The following is a 24,763-nucleotide window of genomic DNA, read 5'->3' on the forward strand; positions in this document are numbered from 1 at the left end:
AGCAAAATGTTTGAAAAAAGTGATCAAGTTTTGCAACATACAAGCTAGCAAAAATTCTAAACTAGCAAGAGATAATGTTTTACATGAGGTAAGCAAACAATTTGGCAAATGTTACATTTGCATCTTCTCTTTTGAGAAGTGCAATTTTTGCTTTCATCTTGAATTGTGCAAGCTAGTTAGTTTGCCTCTTTTCATGATGTCCACGCTAGAAATTCTTGCTCCCCCTTTGTCATTGTCAAAAAGAAGGGAAGACCCTTATATCAATTTTCATATTATGACAAAGGTAAGTATCATTCTTATTTGTGCATCATTATATATTCAAATTAAAACATACACAATTTCAATAACCTTATTTTTCATGCACGATACCGAAAAATAAATCAATCATCATTAATAAGCATATCATACATGATACTCAAACATTAAAATTTTCAAGCATTTATCAACATGTTGATCATGATACCAAACATTCATCATTTAAAGCATTCATGATACACATCATATGCAATAAATACATCATGTACATCATTATCATAAGTATTGCATACATCATTTTAACTTTATGAATATTTCATCATTGTATGCATCATACCAAAACATTTCAAGCCATGCAAGCCATAAATACAAAGAAATCATGTCATGAAGGATAAAATCATTTGAATACCAAAAGACATGATTCATATAGTAAATATCTTCTTTAAATAAAATATCAAGAAAAATCATAGGAGTACAAAGAAGATATCTTGTTTTAAAAGAAAAATCAAGTAATAACTCCAAGAACTCACAAGGAAAAATCATGATTCATTTAGAAAATCTCCTCTCAAGAGAATATCAAGTAAAATCGTAGAAGATAGATTAATGAGAAATTTTGATTTATAATAAAATCTCATGTATCGAATGTCGAGAAATCAAAATGATGATTTATGTAAAAAATATCACAAGTTATATTCAAGAGAAAAATCATCATTCATTTTCAACTTATTCAATTTGTCACATCAATATTTCTTAGATATGTATGATACCAAAACATGGTTTTAAATCTTTAACATATAACATGCATAAATTGAAAGGAGAAGGGAAGAATTCAAATGTACAAAGATTTCAACCATCTCATAAACAAATGTAAGACCAAGTCATGAATCCAAAATTCCATGAATCAAAATGATCATCGAAGGTAATCTCATGTTATTCCAAGAAATCAATATCATGATTTTGATAAAACTCATTTCAAATTTAAATCATCAAAATCATCAAAATATCAACATTACTTTCAAGAGATTCAAAATGGTATACATAGATTTATCATAATAAACATCAAGATCAATAGGATAGAGAAAAAATAATTTTTCAAGGAAAAAATATTTTCCTCTTTTTAGTTGTTTCAATTCATATGATTTTATTTCCCTTATACCAAATAAAAACATGTATACTGTTTAAAACCGAAAGTATAAGATTTATTACAACAAAGATTAATAAGCCACTTTCATTATGGTAAAAATCAATAATCCATAAATCACAAGATTCATATGCATAATTTTGAAATTTATTAAGCATGATCATTATGCATGACACTAAAACATGGTTTCAAAATGTTTAATATTTTCATTACATCATTATACAATGGTTTCATTGAACATAATTTTGAATGATTCTTATAGATAACTAAAACTTCTTTAGTTTTAATTTATGTGATTGACTTTATATTAGCATGCTCAAGTTTTGTTCTTATGTCAAAAACATACATCATGTTTGAAAACCAAAGACAAGGTTTAAAAAAAATATCATCAAGCCTTCCATATAAAAACCATGCATCATCATTGAAAGTTAATATGGAAATCATCAAAATACACATTCTTGCTTCTCAAGCACATATATATGATTATTTAAATCTAACATTTTATTCTATTAACATAAAACATACAATTTTCAAAAAAAAAATAATTATTCAAAAGAAAAGAGAAAATGCATCATGGAAAACATCAAGTAATTTTAAAATAATTCAAGAGAGTTGAGTTACTTACCTTGTAGTCGAAGCCCGTCAAAGCCCAATTCACCGTTTCACCTTTGGAAGTTCTTAATTCATCCTTGGTTGCCTTCCTCTTCTTTGGCCTCTTCCTCCGTTCAAGTTCATTGTTTATTTTAGATTTTTGTTTAATAAACTTATTAAGATTTAGTGTTCGAAGTTCAAGTTCATCATTATCCTCATCACTTGAGTCATCACTCAAGTGGTATTCATTTGTCCGGGGTTCCAAATCCTTCCTATTCTTTGGAAGGTGGTTCAAGTGTTCATTGTGTTCATCATGTGCATTATGCACCATTTCATATGTTATCAACGAACCAACTAGTTCTTCAAGTGAAAAAAATATTTAAATCTTTTGTTTCTTGTATTGCGGTTATTTTAAGATCCCACCTTTTTGGAAGGGATCTTAAGATCTTGCTTACGAGATCAAAATTCGAAAAAGATTTACTAAGAACTCTTAGATTATTGACGACATCCGTGAAACGGGTGTACATGTCGCCTATAGTCTCACTTGGTTGCATTCGAAAAATCTCAAAATCATGCAATAAAATGTTAACTTTCGAGTCTTTGACTCTACTAGTTCCCTTGTGCGTGATTTCAAGTGTTCGCCAAATATCAAAAGCCGTTTCATACGTTGAAATCCGATTGAACTCAGTTTTGTCCAAAGCGCAAAATAAGGCATTCATAGCCTTTGCGTTTAAAGAAAAATACTTCTTCTCCAAATCCGACCATTCGTTCATCGGTTTAGAGGGAAGTTGAAAACTGTTTTCAACGATATTCCATAAATCCAAATTCATAGAAATCAAGAAAACTCTCATTCGAGTTTTCCAATAGGTGTAGTCCAATCCGTTAAACAACGGTGGACGAAAAACCGATAAGCCCTCTTGAAAGCCATGAAGAGCCATTTCTCTCGGGTGTAAATCCGAAATGAGAAATACCGGGCTCTGATACCAATTGTTAGGATCGGAGCGGCACTAAGAGGGGGGGGGGGTGAATTAGTGCAGCGGATTAAAACTTCGGTTTTAGAAAATCTTTCGTACGATAAAAATAATGTTTCGTTTGAAACCGTTTCAATTGCGTTGAAAGCGTACGTAATAAGATGAGGGTAGTGAACTTAGCAAAGTAAAGGTTTGCAGAAAGATAAATGCATAAACATAAACGCAAACCGGAGATTACGCCGATTTTAAAGTGGTTCGGTCAAATGACCTACAACCACTTGCGAGGCCCCTCTTCGATGAGGCTCCCACCTTCCACTAGCAAATCTCTTGAAAGGGAAGGGTAAATACCCCTCTTACAACTCTTTACAAGTGGTTCACTCTCTTACAAATTTTCAGCAAGAAAGAAGGAGGTGAACACTAGCAAAATGAAAACAAGATTAGCTAGGACTTTTCTAAAACCTTTCTCTCAAACACTTGCTGCTCAAAAAGTTGTCTTCTCAGCTGAGACTTGAGGGGTATTTATAGGCCTCAAGAGGATTCAAATTTGGGCTCCAAAAATTTGAATTTTCTTATGTTCCCGATGCTGGCGGTGCCACCGCCCAGCCAAGCGGTGCCACCGCCCAGCCCAGGAGGTGTCACCGCCCAGCTCTCGGGTGCTGGGCGGTGCCACCGCCCAGCCTAGGCGGTGCCACCGCCTAGGCCAATTCAGCTCACTGGTTGGGCTCCAAACTTGGCCCAAACCAGTCCGAACTCCGGCCCAATTGGCCCCTACTTGGGTTATAAGATTAACACCTAATCCTAACCCTAATTAACGTGCTAACTATGAATTTAAAGACATTTTCTAAGCTATTACAAAGTCCGTAAGTCAAGACTTTTTCCGGCGAGCTTCTGGTGAACTTCCGACGGTTTTCCAATAAACTCTCGGAAACCATTCTGCGGACTCCCGGCAAGCTCCTAGACTTCACGATTTGATCTTGACGAGTTCCAACGAGCTTCTTCGGCAAGCTCCGATCTTTCTCGGCGAGCTCTATGAACTTCCAACGAACCTTCCGGCGAGCTTCCGAAAAACCCTTCGGCAAGCTCTCTACTCATTCTCGGCTAGTTCCGGCAGTATTCCCGACGAACCTTCGGACTTCCGTCGAACTCTTGAACTCGCAATGAATCCTTCGTGCTTGACTCCAACACTTTGTTTTGCTTTATGTCTTCATCGTTATCGTAGTTAATCCTGCACACACAAGCTAAAACTCTACTCCGATCTAGACAATTATTACAATGCGAATTGGCATTCTGTTGCCCGGCACGTCATTGGTTGGCGCTTCGTCCGATTCTTCGATGCATCATCCTCTCTTGCAGCTTGTTGCCCAATCGGTGGTTGACCTCCGCAACGCTGATATCCTTGGCGTAATTCCGCTCTTGGCCTGATGCCCGACGTCCGAAGCCTTCTGCCATCCAATATCCTAACGTGATCTCCTCCGGCGCAACGTCAATTCCTCCTGCGTTAACTGTCTAATCCTGATCGAGTAGACCTACATCACTCAAAATGCAGTTAAACATAAACATAATTATCAATTGGTTTCATCATCAAAATACGAGATTCAATAAGGATATCATACATGATACTAAAATTTTTAACTATTTATCAACATTTTGATCATGATACCAAACATTCATGATACAAAACATTAAATCAACATTTATAATATATCATTTTAACAACAACTCATAGTATTTTAAATCATGATTTACATCATATACAATACATCACATCATAATTAGAAAGCATAAGTGTTGCATGCATCATTGCAAATCATAAATATTTCATAATGGTATCAATTTTGTCAAATTATATCCTACCATGCATGTTCATAACTTTTCATTTGTATGCATCAAAATAATATCAAGAGTATTTTATGCATAATACCAAATCATCATTTATAATTTCATCAATATTCTAATCATTACATCACGATAACAATAAATTTGTACTATAGACAATCTCATGTTTTATCATTCAAGCTAGAGTATATTTTTGCAATTAGCAAGCTAACAATTTCCTTTTTCTTTTATAACAGTGATTCAATCATATCAAGGCATTTGTATCATAGATACAAAGAAATCATATCATCAAAGATAAGACCATTTGAATACTAAAAGACATGATTTATTTCAACACATCTCCTTTATTTTTATAAATGTCAAAAAGAAATGTAGGAGATCAAATGTTATAGTACCTTGATTCTTGCATAAGAAGTCTTAAGTTATAAATTTTAAAAAATCAAGATAAGTCTTATTCAAATTCAAATCGTCAAATCAAAATCATTTTCAAGAGATTCATAAAAAGAAAAACATAGATAGATTTTTTTAATCTCTGAATTCTTTATGAATCATAAAAATTATAATTCCAAAAAAAAACATGATTCATTTCGGAAATTTTCTTCTTTAGTAAACAATAAGGAGAAACATGGAAGTTCAAGGAACAAGATCTTGATTCACAATAAAATTTCATGTATCGAATATCAAGAAATCAAGATGATGGTTCATAAAGAATATCACAAGTTACATTCAAGAGAAAATTCATCATTCATTTTCAAATTATTCAATTTATCAAATCAATATGTCTTGGGTATGCATGATATCAAAACATGATTTCAAATCTTCAACATATAACATGCATGAATTCAAAAATCGAAAGGAGAAGGAAAGAATTCAAAGGTACAAAGATTTCAACTATCTCATAAACAAATGAAGGATCAAGTCATGAATCCAAAATTCCATGAATCATTTTGACAAATCTCTTTTTAAATAATCAAAATGATCAACAAAAAATCAAGATCATGATTTTGATAAAACTCATTTCAAATTTATATTATCAAAATCATTTTTATGGTTCACAAAATTCATAACATAAATAGATTCATGATTTCATTGATAATAGATTTCCCCACCCCATTTTTTTTTAAGTGTTTCATTTTAAGTGATTGATTTCATATTAACATGCTTTTCAAACATGCATCAACGTTTAAGATCAAAAAATGAATTTCATCATAAAACCATCAAGACCAATAAATTACAAAAATCATTATGTATTACTTTAAAATCTCATGCATAAAGTTATTAATCATGGTATCAAAATTTTAATATTTTCATTACAACATCAAGCATTATTAAGTATACAATTGTCAAGCATGACACTTATACTATTTCATACAAGCATGCCTATTTCATTTATGTCAAATCAAAATATACATCATTTTTAAAACCACTTTTATTATCAAGAAAATCGATAATCCATAACTCATAAAAATCATTATGCATCATTTCGAAAGAAAACTCATTAAGCATGATTATTATGCATTACTTCAAATCAAACATGATTTTATTTATTTTCAAAATATTCATCATGATAGGACATACGAGGTAAAGAAATCATTAAACATAAAGCATATTCATCAATCATGGTTTCATTGAGCATAAGGTATATTCAAACAAAATTATTTTGTTATTTGTTGTAGTCATGCATTTTTCTTTTTAAGTGAATCTATCTTTTCATGCTTAGTTTGCATACAAAAGCTATGCATCATTTTTAAAAGCAACTTTCATCACGGTAAAAATCGATAATCCATAAATCACAAAATATCATCATGAAAATCATCAAAATCAATAAACTATAAATTACCCAAAACTCATCATCATCATGCATAGTTTCAAAAAATAAATTTGTTAGGCATGATATCATATTTCATAAGGCATTTTTAATCAAAATCATTTTGTTTATCATAAACATACAATTTTCATGATTATTTTCAAATTACTAGAATGATAAGCATGATTCCTAATTTTTTCATTTTTATTACATTATACAATTAAAACTACTTTTTATAAACTAATAAAAAGAAAATACATCATGGAAAGCATCAAGTAATTTTAAAATAAATTAAGGGGGTTTCGATTACCTCATTGATGAAGGTGGTTAAGGCGTAGTTTGTCATCTCGCCTTTCTTGATTTTCTCTTCGTCTTCGGAGAAGCTCGATTCTTCCCAATTTGTGTTCTTCTTCTTGTGTTCAAAGCAAGTAGTTTCGTTCTTTTCGTTCTTAAATTTTTGTTTCATTAATTTTTTAAATTTCTTAGAGAGTTCAAGTTCACCATCACTTGAGTGTATGCTCGAGTGGTCTTCATGTGTTCTATGTCCCAAATCCTTCTTGTCCTTTGGAAGGTTGTTCTCAAGTTCTCTTTTTATCACATTGTTCATTTCGTAGGTCATTAAAGACCCAATTAGTTCTTCGAGAGGATGTCTTAAGGTCCTTGGCATCTTGAATGACCGTAACTTTTGGATCCTAATTTTTTAGAAGGGATCTTAAGATTTTAGTTACTAGTTCAAAGTTAGAAAAACTTTTACCAAGAGTTTTGAGTCCATTGATGACATCCGTGAAACGGGTGTACATGTCTCCGATGGACTCACTTAGTTTCATTCGGAAAAGTTCGTAAGAGTGCATAAGAATGTTAATTTTGACTCTTTCACTCGGCTAGTACCTTCATTAGTGACCTCAAGCGTTCTCTAAATATCGAAAGCCGAATCATAAATCAAAACGCGATTAAATTCATTTTTGTCAAGTGCACAATATAAGGCATTCATAGCCTTTCCGTTTAAAGCAAAAACTTTCTTCTCTGATTCATCCCATTCGCTCATCGAAAGAGAAGATTTTTCAAATCCATTTTCGACAATATTCCAAAGCTCGAGATTCAATGAAAGTAAGAAAACTCTCATTCGAGTTTTTCAATAAGTGTAGTCCATCCCATTGAAAAAGGGAGAACGAATAAGAGAGTGACCCTCTTGAAAGCCATAAAGAGCCATTTCTATTTGGGTGTTAAACCAAAGTAGAAAATCATGGCTCTGATACCAATTGTTAGGATCGGAGCGGCACTAAAAGGGGGGGGGGGGGGTGAATTAGTGCAGCGGATTAAAACTCATAAGTTTGAAAACGAATTCGTAAATACGAGGAGATTTTGTTTCGATAGTAACTTGAGTAGATGAAAATCGAAAACTAGTAGTAGTGTAAATAATAATTTCAGGAAAGTAAGAACTCACACATTCAAGAAATACACTAATTTAAAGTGGTTCGGTCAAAATGACCTATATCCACTTGCGAAGCCTTCTTCGATGAGGCTCCCAACTTTCACTACCAAATCACTTTGAAGGGGAAGGACAAATACCCCTCTTACAATCTTTTACAAGTGGTTCACACTCTCACAAATTTTCAACGAGAAAGAAGGAGGTGAACACTCAAGCAATTGAAAATAAGACTTATTAAAGACTTTGCTAAGACTTTATCTCAATTTTTTACTCATCAAAAGGTTGTGTTCTCTACTGAGAATTGCGGGGTACTTATAGGCCCCAAGAGGATTCAAATTTGGGCTCCAAATTTTGAATTCTCTTGGGTTTTCGAGGCCGGCGGTGCCACCGCTTGTCAATGTCATATCGACCGTTTACTCGCTCTTCTTGGCCCAATGCTCAAATCCACGGCCCGAAGCCTTCTGTCGATACGTCGATCGATCCACCGGCCCGACGTCCAATCTTCTGACTTGTTCCTCCGACCCAATATGATTTTCCTGCTTTAATTGTCTCATTCTGATCGAAGCATCCTGCGTCACTCAAAACACAGATTAAATCATAAACACATATCAAGTGGTTTCATCATCAAAATACGAGATTCAACACCAGCCAGCCTTCAACCTGCACACAACATCCTAGCCCTCAGCCAGCAACCTCCCCTCCTCATTGCGTCGTAACCGCTACAACCACATATTCTCCCAATTGAAGCCTATCTGGTCGAAAGGGGCCCCTGCTTCCCCTGCTTTTGGCCAGCCCCACCACCGCCACTACTTCTGGCCAACGATGAACCCCTCGTTCTACAGTAGCCACCTCGTCACCTCCCACCGAGCCACCACTATTGCCAGCCACCACAGCCTTCTCCTCAACCGCTCGTGATCCTTCCGGCCAACTCCTTCTGTGGTGTAACAAAAACAAAGCACGCAGCAACCACCGTCGCACGCAGCAACAAAAACAGTGACAGGCTAATGCTTCAAAGTTCCTCCAATTTTCATAGTTTGTAGGTTAGCATAGCCGGCCAATGCATGCACTATATGTGTGATGGCTTCAATATCTTCATTAGTTTCCACACCTTCATGATAGGAGTCTAACTCTTTTGCTTTTGGTTCCTCCTCGATCGGCTCAATCATCAAAAGTTTTCCCTGATTATGAAGGTGTGGAAACTAATGAAGATATTAAAGCCATCACACATACAGTGCATGCATTGGCTGGCTACGCTAATCCACAAACTATGAAAATCGGAGGAATTTTGAAGCATCAGCTTGTCACTATTTTGATTGATATAGGTAGCACTAATAATTTTATGGATAGGAAAGTAACCGCCCGATTAGCTTACCACATTGAAGGCTGTGACAGATTCGAAGTAAAGATCACTGATGGATGGATCTTAACTTGTGATAGCAAATGTTCAAAGATAAAATTGATTATACAAGGTCAGGAGTTTCTTGCAACGATTACTATACTGAAAGACCGATCTCTTGCTTACACTATCAAAAAGTGGAGACCATACTTGATCAACGGGTTATGATGCATTGCAGATAGCCTATGATTGAAGTGTTGAAGGAGAAGCTCCCCGAGTTTGATACTGCTCAGCCTTGATAACAAGGCTGATTTGAAGAGGAAGGAATTGTTAAAACCCTTTTTCTGAGCTTTTGAACAATATTTATTGAGTTTGTTTAGTTTAGTTGTTTATTAAGTTTATTTAGTTTAATTAAAGTCATATAGAAGTTTATTTAATATTTATTTATTATTAGAGTTCAAGTCCCAGTAGACTCTAGGTGGAACTCTTGGTGAAACTCCATATATAATAATGTAACCATTTTTTTTGTGAGATAATAAAATATTATTAAATCTTTTGACAAATCAGGCTAATCCCCTCGAAGTGATCATTCCCTTTTCTTCTCTTTCTTCTATGATAAAACCCTAGGATCTTATCACATACAAGACTTTGATCAGCAGTGGTAATTCTTTTTTCTCTCCTTTCTTTCATCCTAGCATCTTTATCACATGCAAGAGTTTGATCAGAAATGGTAAATAGAATAGGTTCATCATAGAATATGTTCATCATGTTTCCAATGTGCCTGTCTTATCACATGCAAGCCGGGTCTTATCACACGGCAGGCCCATAAGTCCCACTTGAAAAAACATTCATGGTAACCGACAGACCACGTCGGCCATGCTAAATGTTGCGTGACTTAGTCCACCCGCTTTACAAAAAAAAAAAACGCATTATGAAACCAATTTCGAATTGGCATAATTCTCCCCTTTCATACCATAAGACCGCGATCCAATGATCAACCAGTCACGCGAAGGTATGTCGTCGGGTAACTAACATTCAGGTGAGGAGGTATTTTGCTAATGTGATGGTTCTCTGGAGAGGGAGAAACAGATCGGGGCTGGGATCTGAGGACCAAGACCGCAGTTACCGATCCCAGCCCCAGTTCGAGCCAAACCCTCCGGAGTTCAGGACAACAACCAAAGCCAGACGATCCGCAATGCAATTGGAGGCTGCATCCTCGCTGCCCGGCGTCCGCGCCGACTGGGACGAGCTGCGGCGAGAAGCGCGGCGAATCGAGGGCGATCTCGACGTCCGCCTCTCCTCTTACGCGAAACTCGGAGGTGGGCTGCATCGCGATCCAAACCTTCCTTGTCTTCCTCGTCTCTTTCATGTGCTGATCTCGTTTCTTGTTGCTGACGGCAGTAGGCTACTCGGATCCAAAAAGTCCCGCGAGCGATTCTCACTGGAAGTCGATGGAGATGGAGATCGAGACGCTACTGGCGAGGCTGACCGACGTGAACGAGGCGATGAGCAGGTGCGCCGCTGCGGCTGTGCCCACCACTTCTGTGGCGCAGAAGCTTACCAGGCACAGAGACATCCTTCACGAGTTCGCCCAGGTTAACCACTGATCTATTTCTTTTCTCTATCTTTTTTCTTTTTCCTTTCGAGATTAATACTTCTTCGTGTTGGTAGAATTGTTTGTAGCCGCAGTCGTATGAAACTTTAGATTCGCTTTGCCTGGAATAGTAACCCTAACTGATGAACTAAGGAACAAATGAACTGAATGTTATATTTCGTAATTACAACATTGTGCAACCACTAATAAAGAAAGTGGATTAGAGTGAGGAGAGCTCATGCATTCTTTTGAATTTGAGATGCATTATGACATGGGCACCATTTGGTGAAGATAGTCGCAGAAGAGGTGTATCTTCAAAGAATGCAGGAATGTGGTGGCAGAAGCAAATAGTGATCCAAAATAGGAGTTGCTAGAAAAAAAATGAACGCACTGTAGCTGATGTATTTTTGTGCACTATGGTTGCAAGTTAAGGTTTCAGAAAGAAATGCCTTGTTCATCTCAACAGAAACTCGTGATGGGACAATGTTGCTTTATCAGTAATTTTTCCTTTCTTTATTCTCATTATAGTCAGACTTTAGAAAGATAAGGCTGAGATGATAACATATTTTGACTTTGCTGATATTGCATCTTCAATATCACTTGTTGAGTGGTTCACCAGCTACATTACAATACCTCACTCCTTATACGAGAGCTGTTCTGGCCAAGTTTTTTTATGTATGTTGGACGTTAGGATCCATGAAACCATAGCATAGAAAGAAGATATTTTGTTTAAATATTAATTAAAATTAGTATAAATAAAATATTGGGGTTTAGGATAGAAACAATTGATAAATTCATCTTATTATTGTTTTCATCTTTTTTTCCTTTTGGTATAGTGGAAAAATTGAGGGAAGAGTCATGTACTTCTCTAATTATAGATGTTGCTCTTGAACTTTAATAATTTTTAGACAAATTAAAATTAAGAAAAAAATTGAATTTTAGGATTTTGGTACAGTGGACAAAGTAATTGTCAAATGGAAAGCATCTACTTAACAGGAAGTATTTATGATGATTCTCTTTTTTAATTATTCATAATGGAATAATTATGTCTTGTTCATAAACTTAAAATTCTGAGAAAATTTTCATTCTGGGATTTAGATAAACAAAAGAATAAAATTAAGTTATCTTGGATCCCAAGAGCAAAATCTTGGCTTTAACTGGATTGTCATGGTGGTGTCTTTGATGTGATGCAGATTCTTGTCATGCTGAGTTCATGACCAATCCCTCCGAATCTGAATCTCTACTTATTGACAGCATACAATGTCTTTCATAAATGCTGCTTACATTTATAACTATTAGGCAGAGGACAAAAATCTTTCATAAGGGGAAAGGGGTTGGTTGTCTCAGGGAACACATTGTTCACTTTTGCAACATGCCTATGATATATGTACATTTAAATATTCAAACCAAAATACACAATTGACCAAGGGGAACTGATTATTAATGTCCTTCAGAAGTCCTTGTTCAATTAATGTCCTACATAGTTGAATAGAATCTATCTAGCGTATACTTTTAGGTGTAAACTTGATAGGACCCTAGCAGGGTTGGATCCTACTCAACCAAGAACCAGCTAGTAAAAACCCTGTGAGATTGTAATAAACCCCACCTAGCCGCTTCTATCCTATAAAGAAGCGGTTTATATTTGGGCCTTTGGGCTTACTAGGGGTTTGGAGCCTTATATAAGCATGTATCCTCCATCTCTTTGAGAATAAGATCTATCAACAATTGCAGACATATGATCGACTTCTAGGAGGGTGGAACCCCTATAGCGTTCCAAGGATTGATCCCCCTCAAAGATCAATCTACATATAATTCCTTTGGGGTTCTATCATCTAGTATCAAAGCAGCGATCTTGTTGCTTTTGCTGCCACCCCTAATTTTTCCTTTTTCTCTTCGGAGTAGTTGTGACATTCAAAGATCAATCTCCACTTTTTGTTCCCACTCCAAATAGGCATCTGGATTATTCTTCCCTTGAAAAGAAGGAATTTTAATTTTGATGCTGCCTATGTTTCTGTCCACACCATCAAAACGTCCTCTCATAGTTTGTCTTCTAGGATTAACATCTTGACCAATTAGAGTAACTTGGTCATCATCCACGTCATCGCCACCATCATATTCATCATTGACAAAGGTTGGTTGTCTCCCACGCCGTGGTTCACCTTGCAATCTATTAATTGCATCATCATGCCTTTCTAGATGATCTCTTATATCTCCCATCACTTTGAACATATGTTCAAATTGTTGCTGTGTTGCTTGAACTAAAAGATCATTTGATGAAGAACTCGCTTCTTTATCTTTAGACATGTATACAACCTGAAAAAAAAAAGTTAGAACAACCTCACCAACACTTCCTCACGTGTTTCACTCTAGATTTGATTCACTCCACTCGTGTTTCACACAATTTTTTGCTTTTCTCGATACTGATATTACCATTCTTGCCTTTTACCTCTCTTGTTTTGTTATTTGAGTTCTTAGATTAACTAAGGTATCTAAATAAACAATTCAGATTATGGCAATTCAAAAATAGTGAAATTGGGCAGGTTTAAAAGCAAACAAAAGGTAGGCCAATTTAAAGGTGTGTGCAATGTACTTTCATCATAAGCAAAAACTAGAATTTAAATATCAATTGAACAAAGAAAATTTTTTTGGAATGAAGAAAGATTTCCAAACCGAAATAGGAATTCAAATGAACAAAGATAGAATTCTGTAATTTGCAAGAATTCCTTGAATCCGCAATTTTTTTTTTAATTCTGATCTCTTTTTTTTTTTTACCTTTGATTTTTCCTCTTTTTTTGACCTTTGATTTTCACTCCTTTTTTTTTTACTTTTTGATCCTTTTTTTTTTTATACTATAAAGTGCGGAATTACAAAGAAGAATAGTAATAACACAAGAAGCACAACAATGAAGATGAAGGAAGAACAATAATTATATATATTGTCCAAAAAGAAGAAGAAAAAGAAGAGAAAAGGAAAATATAAAAGATAGCAAATAAATGGATACGCAAACCTCAAACTTGAGCCAAGCTCTGATACCAAATGATGGAAATCATCAACTTAGCAACCATACACCCTGATAACTAAAGAGCTATGATACATATGAAATTCAAATTGACCCCCTCCAACGAATTAAAACAAGATGGATCATTCAAGATTGAAGTTAGGGAAACTATTCTAATCACTTTATCAATGAAAATTTATTGAAATAATTAGAACATTACTTTGATTCCCTTAAAAAGTCACAAACTAAGAAGCTTGATAAGTTGAAAGGAAAAACAAAAATTTTTGGGTTTTGAACCCTATAAGCAGAAAAGCTTGATAAGTTCCAAAGTTCATGCAAGAACTTAAAAACAAAACACTCACCGGTGTTGAAAGTTGAATATACTTCTGAATTGTATTCCTTACAAAGGGAGTCAACTTTGTTTATATAGTACAAAGGCCAAGTACAAAGGGAATGAATCCATTAAATACATTAAATGATATTCATATTCCTAATGCATGAATGTAGATTACTTATGAATCTACCTTGAATTTATTTGAATGATTATTCATGAATAAGCCCACAATTCCTAATATGGTCTAATATGGCTGAATGACTTTTATTCTTCAAAATGGGCTAAAAATTCATCATTCTCTCAGGCTGGACTTTCTCTTCACGATGTGGACTTATTTGAATCAGGTTGACTATTTTAGACTCTTCTTGTATCCATAGAACCTTGACCAAGTTTTAACAGCTTGCTCATTCCAAATGCCTTACAATAAACAAGTTAAGGCTTCTTTCATCCTTTTAGCTTTAGCTCTTGTCATTGGTCCTCCATGAATAGTTAAAGGGTCTTTTGGCAGAATTATAATCAACTTGCTCAATCATATCACTATTAGATCACAGAGCGTATTGGAGTCGTAGCGTACAAACTTAAATTGTATAAGGATGCCAAAATTCACCTTGTCTTCCACGTGTCATGTCTGAAACCCAAGTTAGGAGAACACGAGTCACCCCAGATCCAACTGTCCAACATCACTGATGATTGAGATATTCAAGCCCAACCACAATGTCACGGACAAACTTCTAAACAGGATGTTTGATGTAATGCTTATGTATGTCCGTGTCTTTTGGTATGTTCATGCTTTGTACAGCATGTAGAGGGATGGCCGAAGGCTTAATAGTCCCATTTTAGTTAGGTTGGTGGCCGCTTTAGGCTTGTAAATAAAGGTTGTGTCATGTGGACACGTGTGAGAGATTTTCGGTCTATAATGGACCATTTTACCCTTTGTTGTGCAACTGTTCGGAGCTTGTAAAGTATGTTTGTAATTTGCATTGTCTATAAAGTGTTTTTCGGAGATGTTTGCTTGTGGATCCCGAGTGAGGCGTTTTCTCTATCCTGTTCTCTCTTTTGTGGGTCCTAAGGGACCATGGGAGGCTTCGGGAGGTTGACTTTTACGGACGGACACGCAAGGGTGCCGCACGACTTAGGCAAAACCAGCTAAGTCCGTGACAGATGGTATCAGAGCGGGATAAGCACTCATAGAAACACTTAGCATGCAAACGTGGGGGACCTAGCGGGGCTGCGTTGAGGGCAGTCAGCACACGCGCGACCATTTGGGGGAAAACGGGCATGGAGATGTAGGGAAAAGGAGTCGCTCCGAGGAGCGGGCATCTGAGATTGGCATTCAGAGGAATAACCAACCCTTCACGCAAGAGGCACCACGAGAACAGACAAGCTTGGAAGAATGCGGAGCGCACAAAGGTTGGGATGGCTGAGTTTGAGCTACGGCTTAACGTTGACAACCATACTTGATGGTACTCAAGACAAGCGAGGCGCTTGGTAAAGGATGAGACCATCCAAGGTGAAATGAGTTGCTCAGCGACCGAAAGAGTTATGCAAAGCTCACAGAGGTGAGGGGAATTGCTAACTCAAAGAATTCGGTACTCATGCATGGGCTTGTATGCGGACGATGGAATGTTCGCGGCCATCCCAAGGCGACCGAAACTCGGCGCCATGGAGCATTGAAACTTTCTCTTCGGCATGTGAAGGATACGTCCGTAGGAGGCTGAAGTGTGCAACGAGTTCAGCATGTTGCTAGGCCTTGAGTGGTGCAGCGGGGGCTGTATTGACGTGGAGTCGCAATCTAGCAAGTGTGTTTGCAGGAGGCAGAACAATGCACAGTTTGTTCAGCAAATCGGAGTAGTCCAAGGGGATGGTGGTCTCTGAAACGAAGAGAGATGTTGCTCCAACGGGACAGTTATCCAGGAGGGATATGTCCCGGCTCTCTAGAGGGAGAATCATGTGGGACGGACCTCACAAGTTGAGGAGGAGTACCTCAACAAATAACAACTCCACGAAGCTCAATGGACTGAGCAAGCGGCGAGGAGTCGTTGCATAATCTCGCTTGAGAGAATGCATTGGTGGATGCATTGCGAGATCAAGTGGGAGAGCGACCCAAAGCAACACAAATGAAGGCACACTTGGAGTCGATATGGAGATCAGACTCAAGGGAGGGCTGACCCGTGAATGGTGGGCACAAGGGCCACTATCAACTCAATGCAAAAACGAGGAGCGGAGCAACTTGGGTGTAACTTAGCGAAGTACCCAAGCTGCATGAAGGGAACCAGTATAGAAGATGAAACATGGAGTGGAGGCATAGTGCTTTCCTTGGACAGAGGTCAAGGATATGAACTCTTGTAGAGGCAAGAGCAGGATCATGTTGTTCCATGGGTCATTCATTCTGACGGAGCGGACTTATCTTGCATGGTGTCAAAGACGAAGAGAGCTTCTGGGCACATGCACCTTATCTCGGAGGAGCATTTGATGGAGGAACTAAGGCGACTCAATTTGCAGAGGCGAAGTTGGGTTCATCAGCATATGGGGGCTGGGTTCCACCGAGGGAAAAGTTCGAATGCAAGTACCAGTGAGTCCCATGGGAGGGACTTGATCATGCAGAGGTATGATTGAAGCAGCTGGAGAGTTAGACTGTTCTAGAGCTTATATTCGCTTAAGGGAGCCCGGCAAGTTAGAGGACATGGTCGAGTAAGCGAACGTAGCTACCAAGGAAGCTAAGGAGAACAGAATCGGTGCAAACCCTACAACGTGATGGCAAAGGCCATACATGAGAGTTGCAGTCTGTCTTTCCATCGACTAAAGGGAGCTGCTTGGAGAACACAGAGGTGTTGAAGCAGGGGGTCGAAAGGGGCGAGGAAGCGACGACGAGTCCAGAGGGACTTAGCTACCCAAAATCAAGCATCAGTTAAAATGGAGGTGGACTCGGAGGAGTGCCACAGAGGCATATCTATTGATTGTGAAGAAAAGGGATACAGATGCGAGGCGACGGATAGTAGTGCCATGGGCATGGCAGCGCCATGGTACCGCAGAGGTGGGACTTCCGTGAAAGTCATTGATCCCTTGCTCTCATGGAGGGAGAGCGCTTAGTCATGAAAGGGGCCGAGGAGGTGGAGTATGCAGAGGCAAAGTCTAAGTACCGAGACAAGGCTGAAGGGCAGAGACCAAGGAACTTCGTAAGATCGGTGTCAATGAGTTTCTCATCAAGATAGCCGAAAGTGAAGGACTTCGGGTCATGCAATAGTGCACGACCAAGGAACGAAGCAGGCAGTACGCGGTGCTGTACCTTCGCTACTCAGGGGAGTAGGCGGCAGGGTTGATGGAGAAGACAGTACAATCCCAGAGGCGACCAAATCTATTAGAGAATTAATTACTCTAAGTTGGGGTGAAAACTTCCTGCATTCCAGAAGTTCGATGACATTGAGAAGGTGAATCACAGTAGCTAACTCAACGCAAGGAGTGCAAACACTTCAAGTGCTTCAGAAGTGTGAGTAAAGAGCAGGCGAAGGCCAGTAACCAGCTCGATGCATGGAGTACAACCTCGAGGAGGCGGGCGAAGTCAAGTAACCATTGCCTTCTTAACTCTTAAGAGAATGGGCGAAACCGAGTACCCCAATTCTCCTATCTATCCAGCAGAGGAGCTCTGCATATGTTCAAAGACCCTTCGAAGATAATGGAAGACAATAGTTATCAAATCCTCACCAACGGTGATCAGTGTTACTGAGAGTAGATTGTCCGCTTCATTTCCCAACGAAATGCCAATCGAAAGTGGAAGTGATGCGAACCTACTTGGATGTGACAACTAAGTGAAAGAAGAGTCAATGAGCAAATTTTGTGGAGGAAGGACCAAAAACTTCGGAAGTTTGCGAGACGATGCTCGTTAAAGCTCCAACAAGCATCCACCTAGTTCAAGCAGCATGAGGCATTTGAGAGACTGACGCAGTAAGTATGGTCTTTTCCTTCATCTAGAGGATCCGCAGGAATCAACAGGGATCAACACAACTTAGCCAACCCCACACTAGAGTCAGAGTCATTGGCGAGTTGAAGCAGCATGGCGGATCAAAGGTTCGACTACTCAAAAACAGCAGCGGAGAGCAGCTGGGAGCCAAGAGACGCATTGTAGCTGGAGCAGAAGATTGAAGACTCAGCAAAGGCGAGGAGTTGCATTGTCGACAAAGGCTTCGACGAGACGTCGAAGGAATAAGTGGGGGAGAATGTCACGGACAAACTTCTAAACAGAATGTTTGATGTAATGCTTATGTATGTCTGTGTCTTTTGGTATGTTCTTGCTTTGTATAGCATGTAGAGGGACGGCCGAAGGCTTAGTAGTCCCATTTTAGTTAGGTTGGTGGCCGCTTTAGGCTTGTAAATAAAGGTTGTGTCATGCGGACACGTATGAGAGATTTTCGGTCTGTAATGGACCATTTTACCCTTTGTTGTACAACTGTTCAGAGCTTGTAAAGTTTGTTTGTAATTTGTATTGTCTATAAAGTGTTTTTCGGAGATGTTTGCTTGTAGATCCCGAGTGAGGCGTTTTCTCTGTCCTGTTCTCTCTTTTGTGGGTCCTAAGGGACCATGGGAGGCTTCGGGAGGTTGACCTTTCCGGACGAACACGCAAGGGTGCCGCACGACTTAGGCAAAACCAGCTAAGTCCGTGACAACAAGCCATCCTCGATCACAAAATCGCGTTGTGTCGCCGACGTCCCTCTACTGAAGTACTAGTGCATTGGAATAATTTACCACTCGAAGACGTCACATGAGAATCATATGAGGAGCTGAAGATCCGGTTCACTGAGTTCATGGAACCTCAGCCATAAGGACAAGGCTGATTTGGAGAGGGCGGGCTTGATAGGACCCTAGCAGGGTAATAAAACCTTGTGAGATTGTAATAAACCCCACCTAGCCGCCTCTATCCTATAAAGAAGAGTAGCTAGGGTTTATATTTGGGCCTTTGGGCTTCCTAGCCGTCGCCCCCCTTTTACTAGGCTGGTTGGTTAGGGTAGAGAGCAAAAGGGGTAACTCATTTAGGAAGCAGCCCCTAGGGCTAGGGTTTGGAGCCCTATATAAGCATGTAGCCTCTATCTCTTTGAGAACAAGATCTATCTACAATTGTAGACATATGGCCCTTAAAGATCAATCTACATAGAATTCCTCTGTGGTTCTATTAAAACTGCCAGTTGTAAAAGATTAATCCTGATTTTAAACAAGAAAATTAATCCTGTTTAATCTTGACTTTTAGATAAGAAAATTCATATTAAATCATATTCTAGTGGATTTATCAAGATGTAATTCATAATAAGCTACTATAATCATTCTTTTTATTCTTGATCTCGCCTATCTGGTGAATTCCAGTCACTAGTGCGTGGTTGTTCTATAAATTTTCATGTACAAGAGGCATACGAAAGGAAAGAAACAATAAGAGGAAATGAAAGCAGCAAAAAGACAATAAAAATAAATGCAGAGAAAAATACTGAAATAAGTGAAGTGTAGGGTAGAACATGGGCTAAAAAAATACAAATAAGAGACCAATAAATTAATATAACATCGCAGATGCATGTATTAGCTACCTTTTTCTGTCACTTATGAATCTAGAGAACTAGAGAGAAGGCATATACAGTTCTTCTCTAGATGGAACCTAAGCTTGGAAATAGGAAATGACATTGGAACCTTGTCTAAGGACATTATGTGAAGGTTGCAAATATATCTTGGTTCAAGTTATCTTATCTCATGATCAGTTTGGCAGTCTAATGGGACATAAAAGACATGCCAACTTGTATTATGCGGTGATTTTAGAAGCTTTAGTTTGGGATAATTGCTCTAACTTATAAATTGCTTGCTAAACTAGCAATATCAACAGTTAAGAAAACTGAGGTACTAATTGCCAAGTATGTTGATACCAGTTGGCCAGTACTATTACCCGATATTACCTGTCTAATGATTTGTGGATCAAGGTAAATCAGGCAATAATGATTTGCACCAGCCTATCTCACACTAAGCAACAAATAACATGCCTATTGTCTGGTATTTGGGATCTGCTGAATTTATATTGGTGATATATTTATCCTAATTCATTTCTCCTCCTATCCATTAATAGGTCCATTTCAAGCTGTTGTTTGTCTTCTTTCACTCATCTCCTATGAAGCTTTGGATGTCTACAAGTTAAAGAAACTAGATATTTTAATTTCTTCATTGGCTTTATTTATATGCATCACCTTTCTTGCTTTGACTAGCATGAATTTCATGGAATATATTGTTGGCAACTCATCTCAATTTTGTTGAATGAAAGGATCTTATTGTCCACTAGAACAGCACACAAGCAGAAATGCTAGTTCTCAATCGCCAACATAGTCATTCATATGACCAATCATCACTACCAAACATTTGTCTCCCATCTAAGGGGACCATTCGGGTCCGTACCATTTGTACTACCCCTCTTTGAAATGATCACATTGTCATGTATATTGCCAATTTGATCAACATATGATATAATGTCCTCAATATTATATGACACATGACTCACATCATTCTTGGATTTGAAACTCATAATATAGGTATAAGTATTTCCTGAGGATGCATGAAATTATTTTAGTATTGGGGGGACAACAGGGCATCTATCATATATATGTTGTTAACTTATATGATTATCAAAGTTTATAATCCTATTCTCATGTCTATGTTTTTTTTTTTCACGATATAGGTATGTAAAAATTCAAAGTGAGGTCAAATACATATAAAAAATTGGAAAAGAACTGGTCTAGTATTAGTACTGGTTAGTGTCGGTGGTACCAACCCAAACAAACACATGTTACAGGTTTTTTATTGTATAGCCAACCAATATCAATGTTGTGCATCTATCAGCATCAACTCTGTATTTGAATCCTTGCTATTGGCTTTTTCAGTTTTTATTTATGTTCATTATGTTGGTGAAATTTCTAGCAATAAGCCCTACCTGGTAAACGAAGAGGTTGAGTCTATACATTTTTGCAATAGTGACAATCCTTGTTACCTTTAGGTTTTAGCAACTGCAGTGAAAAAGCTTCGCAAACATGACCAACTTCTTCTTTGCTGGAATTTCTTGGGTCTTAGTATGACACTAATTTGCCTCATCTAAGAGCTTGCTTAACTAACATTATGATGACGATAATAAAATGCTTATTAATACCCAGAAACTATCAATATGGGGTTCCTATATGAAAATTGTGCTATCATTAATGCGGGATATGTCAAGGCAATGATTTAAAAAGCGTTAGGCGCCCAAAGGTGCTAAGGTCCAAAAACGCCCGAGGCGCTAGGCGCTCGCCCAAGCGAAGTGAGGTGCTAAAATATAAAAATATATAATATAATTAATAATATAATTATTTAAAATTTTAAATAAAAATATGCTATTAAATTAAGAAAATCTAAGATACAAAATCAAAATGTCACATTAACAAAAAGTTTTAAAATTCAAAATAATATATTATTAATCTAATAAATACAAATACTATTATTAGTATACTATTAATAGCAAGGTATGCATTTCCGTACCGTACCGGTGTTTCGAAGTTGGCTCGGTACTGTATGGTACCGGTGTACCGAACAATTTTATATATTTTCTTTATACTGTAGCACTGCTGCACTGCTACAGTATAATACTGTAGCACTGTAGTAGTACCGGACGGTCTGCGTACCGGTATGCCGTCGGACCGGTACGTACCGCTCGTATCGGGCGGTACCATTTGGTACTGCATACCATGGTTAATAGTATACAGAAGGAGAAGAAGGAAGAGGAGTGTAAGGGGGTGCTAACTGAGAAAAGAGGAAGCGGGAGCGGGAGCGGTGACAACGGCAGCGACAGCAAGAGCAGGAGCGGCGAGCGGCAGCAGTAGCGAGCAACGACAGTGGCAGCAGTAGCAAGCAGCGGCAACGGCCAGCAGCGGGAGCGGCGACAGTGGCAGCGGTAGCGAGCGACAGCGGCGAGCAGCGGGAGCGGCAGTGGCAACGAGCAAGGTTAAGGTTGGGTTGCGACTAGTTTAACCCAACGCTCGCTCGAAGCGCCCAACGCCTGGGCTCGGGCACTCGCCTCTTTGAAGTGCGCCACCTGGAAGTGAAGCGAGGCGCTCGGGCCTCGCCTCGCCTCGCCCGAGCGCCTTTTTAAATCACCGTGTCAAGGTAGCTTGTATCTTATTTATTTCCGACAATTTTTTCCTTGTACCTCTTTCTTAATTGCTCCTGCGATTTGTCAAGACAGATGCTGTGGTAGCTGTAACAATATATCATACTGTAGGATCAATGATAGGAGTAGGCTATCTTGGTGTATTTAGAAGTGAGTCGTATAACATGATATACTTTTTTGACCAAATCAGTGATTTTATGAGTGTTATTATGTAATGTTTCTTTCCCATCCATTCTTAAGCATATCCTTAATTACTATTTTCATCTACGAAGTTTTTTTTTCTCTTTTTCATCATTTTTTCCATTTGTCAGGAGTTCAAGCGCACAAGGGGGAACATAATGTCAATGAGGGAGCATGCTGAGCTACTTACATCAGTACGCAATGACATTAATGAATACAAGGTATCTCTAAAGTTTCATCTAGAAGACCCAAATTTCCAATGATGAATTTGGCTAACCAATCAAGTGACAAGCAGACATCAAGTAGCTCGCAAGCAGTGCCAAATTTGTTGAGAGAACGTGCAGCTATTCATGGAAGCATTACACAGGTGAGAGAAATTATGTTACATCTGACTAGTAATGATAATTGCATGAAGAAAAATACAAGTTTAATGCATATTCCAGATTGATGAGGTGACCAGTCAAGCTGAGGCAATAAAGGGAGTACTATCAGCTCAAAGAAGCACTTTCGGTGAGATTCAGGGGAAAGTGAAACAGCTAAGTGACAGATTTCCTGTGATCCGCAATCTACTAGGTCTTTGCCTTCTTTCCACAACTTTTCAATAACCATCATAACAAAACTAAATGTGCAAAATGGTTTCAGTTAACATGCTTCTTTTGCATATGACTTATATGATAGATCATGCATGACTATACATGCCAGCAGACGTGATAAACATGTCAAAATTTTTTCTGATGTTCAAAGAGATTGGATCCTTAGATAAGCTACACTTAAGCTTCAATATAGTTATTGGTGTGAGATTTTTTGTCATATATATTTTCATATTCTATTTCAGGTGTATCTAACTATAGAATTAAGTTAATGTTAAATGAACTATTAAATATATTAATGAACACATATCATTTCTATCTTCCACAGTCATGCAGGTTTACTGGTATAGCTTATGATGTTATCTTGATCTTATCTTCACAGGAATGATAAAGAGGAAGAAGTCCAAGGACACAATCATTCTCTCTGCTGTTATTGCAGGATGTACATTATTTCTCATCATTTACTCGATCTCCAAGTGATGATCTCAAAATTATGTTTTGCGCCCAACTTCTAGAAAGGTAGCATGTTTTTTATTGCCATTAATCTATTCAGTTTGTGTAAAAATTTTGATGGTCTGACAAGTTAGGACTGCCTTAAGTCATAAATTTTCTGCTGGTTTAGTGTCTAACTTTCCAGTTTTCTAGTCCCTTTGATTTAAAGAAAGGATATTTTTATGCTTATTAAGTACTCAAGTGGGTTTTGAAGTGGTTATTTTGGAAGTTTTATCATGGTGTAGAGGTCCAGTACATGAAGAAAAAGCTCTTGCAGGATCTCACCTGTATGCACAACATAGTTCTATTGAGGCTTTTCCTATTAAAATGGGTTCTTCTTCACCCACTAGCATCTAATTCGATTCCATTTTATTTTTTATCATGCTATATTTTATGTTTCAATATGCTTATAATGTCTCGTTCCAAATTGTTTTCAACGGCATCTGTTTGAATTAACAAAGGAAATTCTGTCGAAATGACTTAGTTTGTCCTAGTATAATTTAACAACCAGTTGGGGGCATATGTTACATTGGACCTTCCTCTGTAGCGACCGTCTCACTGTTATAGCTGACCTCGTCTTCCAGAAATTTACAATCTAAAAGAATACAGTTGCCATCAAAAGATCAACTAATAAAAATTGTCCTTCATTTTTTTAGTTGATACTGGTGTTAACCATCAATATTTAACTTTACCATGTGCTGGCTTTTCCTCAAGAGACCAAAATTTGATTTATCCCACGATCAATCCCTAGATGTATTACATTTGAAATGAAAGTAACTGTTTTACAAAAAAATAATATATGGAATGATTTTAACGATGTGGAAAACTTGTTGTACATTTTTACCTTCATATCTTTCATTGTCATTAGTTCCAGATGTTACCTAACCTATTTTTGAAAAATATATTTGGAATCAGTAATATTTCAAGTTTAATGGACATATGGTAATTGCCATATTAAAATTTGGGACTAAAGAAAAGAAGTAGGACTAAAAGGTGCTTAAAAAAAATAAAAATTAGCTTATAAGTGTGTGTATATATATATATATGTGTGTGT

General features: G+C 37.7%; 1 protein-coding gene across 2 annotated transcripts; it reads left to right on the plus strand.

Moving 5' to 3' along the window:
* Positions 1 to 10,414: 10,414 nt before the first annotated feature.
* On the plus strand, positions 10,415 to 23,898 carry LOC135648806 (Golgi SNAP receptor complex member 1-2-like). Of its 2 annotated transcripts, none has more exons than XM_065166765.1 (6): positions 10,415 to 10,685; positions 10,768 to 10,961; positions 22,759 to 22,848; positions 22,923 to 22,994; positions 23,071 to 23,200; positions 23,600 to 23,898. In XM_065166765.1, the coding sequence occupies exons 1-6, from the start codon at positions 10,430 to 10,432 to the stop codon at positions 23,695 to 23,697; spliced, it is 840 nt and encodes a 279-aa protein (XP_065022837.1). In that variant the 5' UTR covers positions 10,415 to 10,429; the 3' UTR covers positions 23,698 to 23,898. The 2 variants fall into 2 exon arrangements, with proteins under 2 accessions (XP_065022837.1, XP_065022838.1); XM_065166766.1 differs by having other exon boundaries at positions 10,771 to 10,961.
* Positions 23,899 to 24,763: the final 865 nt, after the last annotated feature.

The sequence above is a fragment of the Musa acuminata genome, chromosome BXJ3-9, assembly GCF_036884655.1.
Source record: "Musa acuminata AAA Group cultivar baxijiao chromosome BXJ3-9, Cavendish_Baxijiao_AAA, whole genome shotgun sequence".
NCBI classification, from domain to species: domain Eukaryota; kingdom Viridiplantae; phylum Streptophyta; class Magnoliopsida; order Zingiberales; family Musaceae; genus Musa; species Musa acuminata.

Excerpts from the sequence above, each read along its gene's own strand:
- LOC135648806 (XM_065166765.1), top strand. The coding sequence starts at position 10,430 with ATGGTTCTCTGGAGAGGGAGAAACAGATCGGGGCTGGGATCTGAGGAC. Across the intron at positions 10,686-10,767 it reads CTCTTACGCGAAACTCGGAG|TAGGCTACTCGGATCCAAAA; the intron begins GTGGGCTGCATC and ends TGCTGACGGCAG. Across the intron at positions 10,962-22,758 it reads TCCTTCACGAGTTCGCCCAG|GAGTTCAAGCGCACAAGGGG; the intron begins GTTAACCACTGA and ends TCCATTTGTCAG.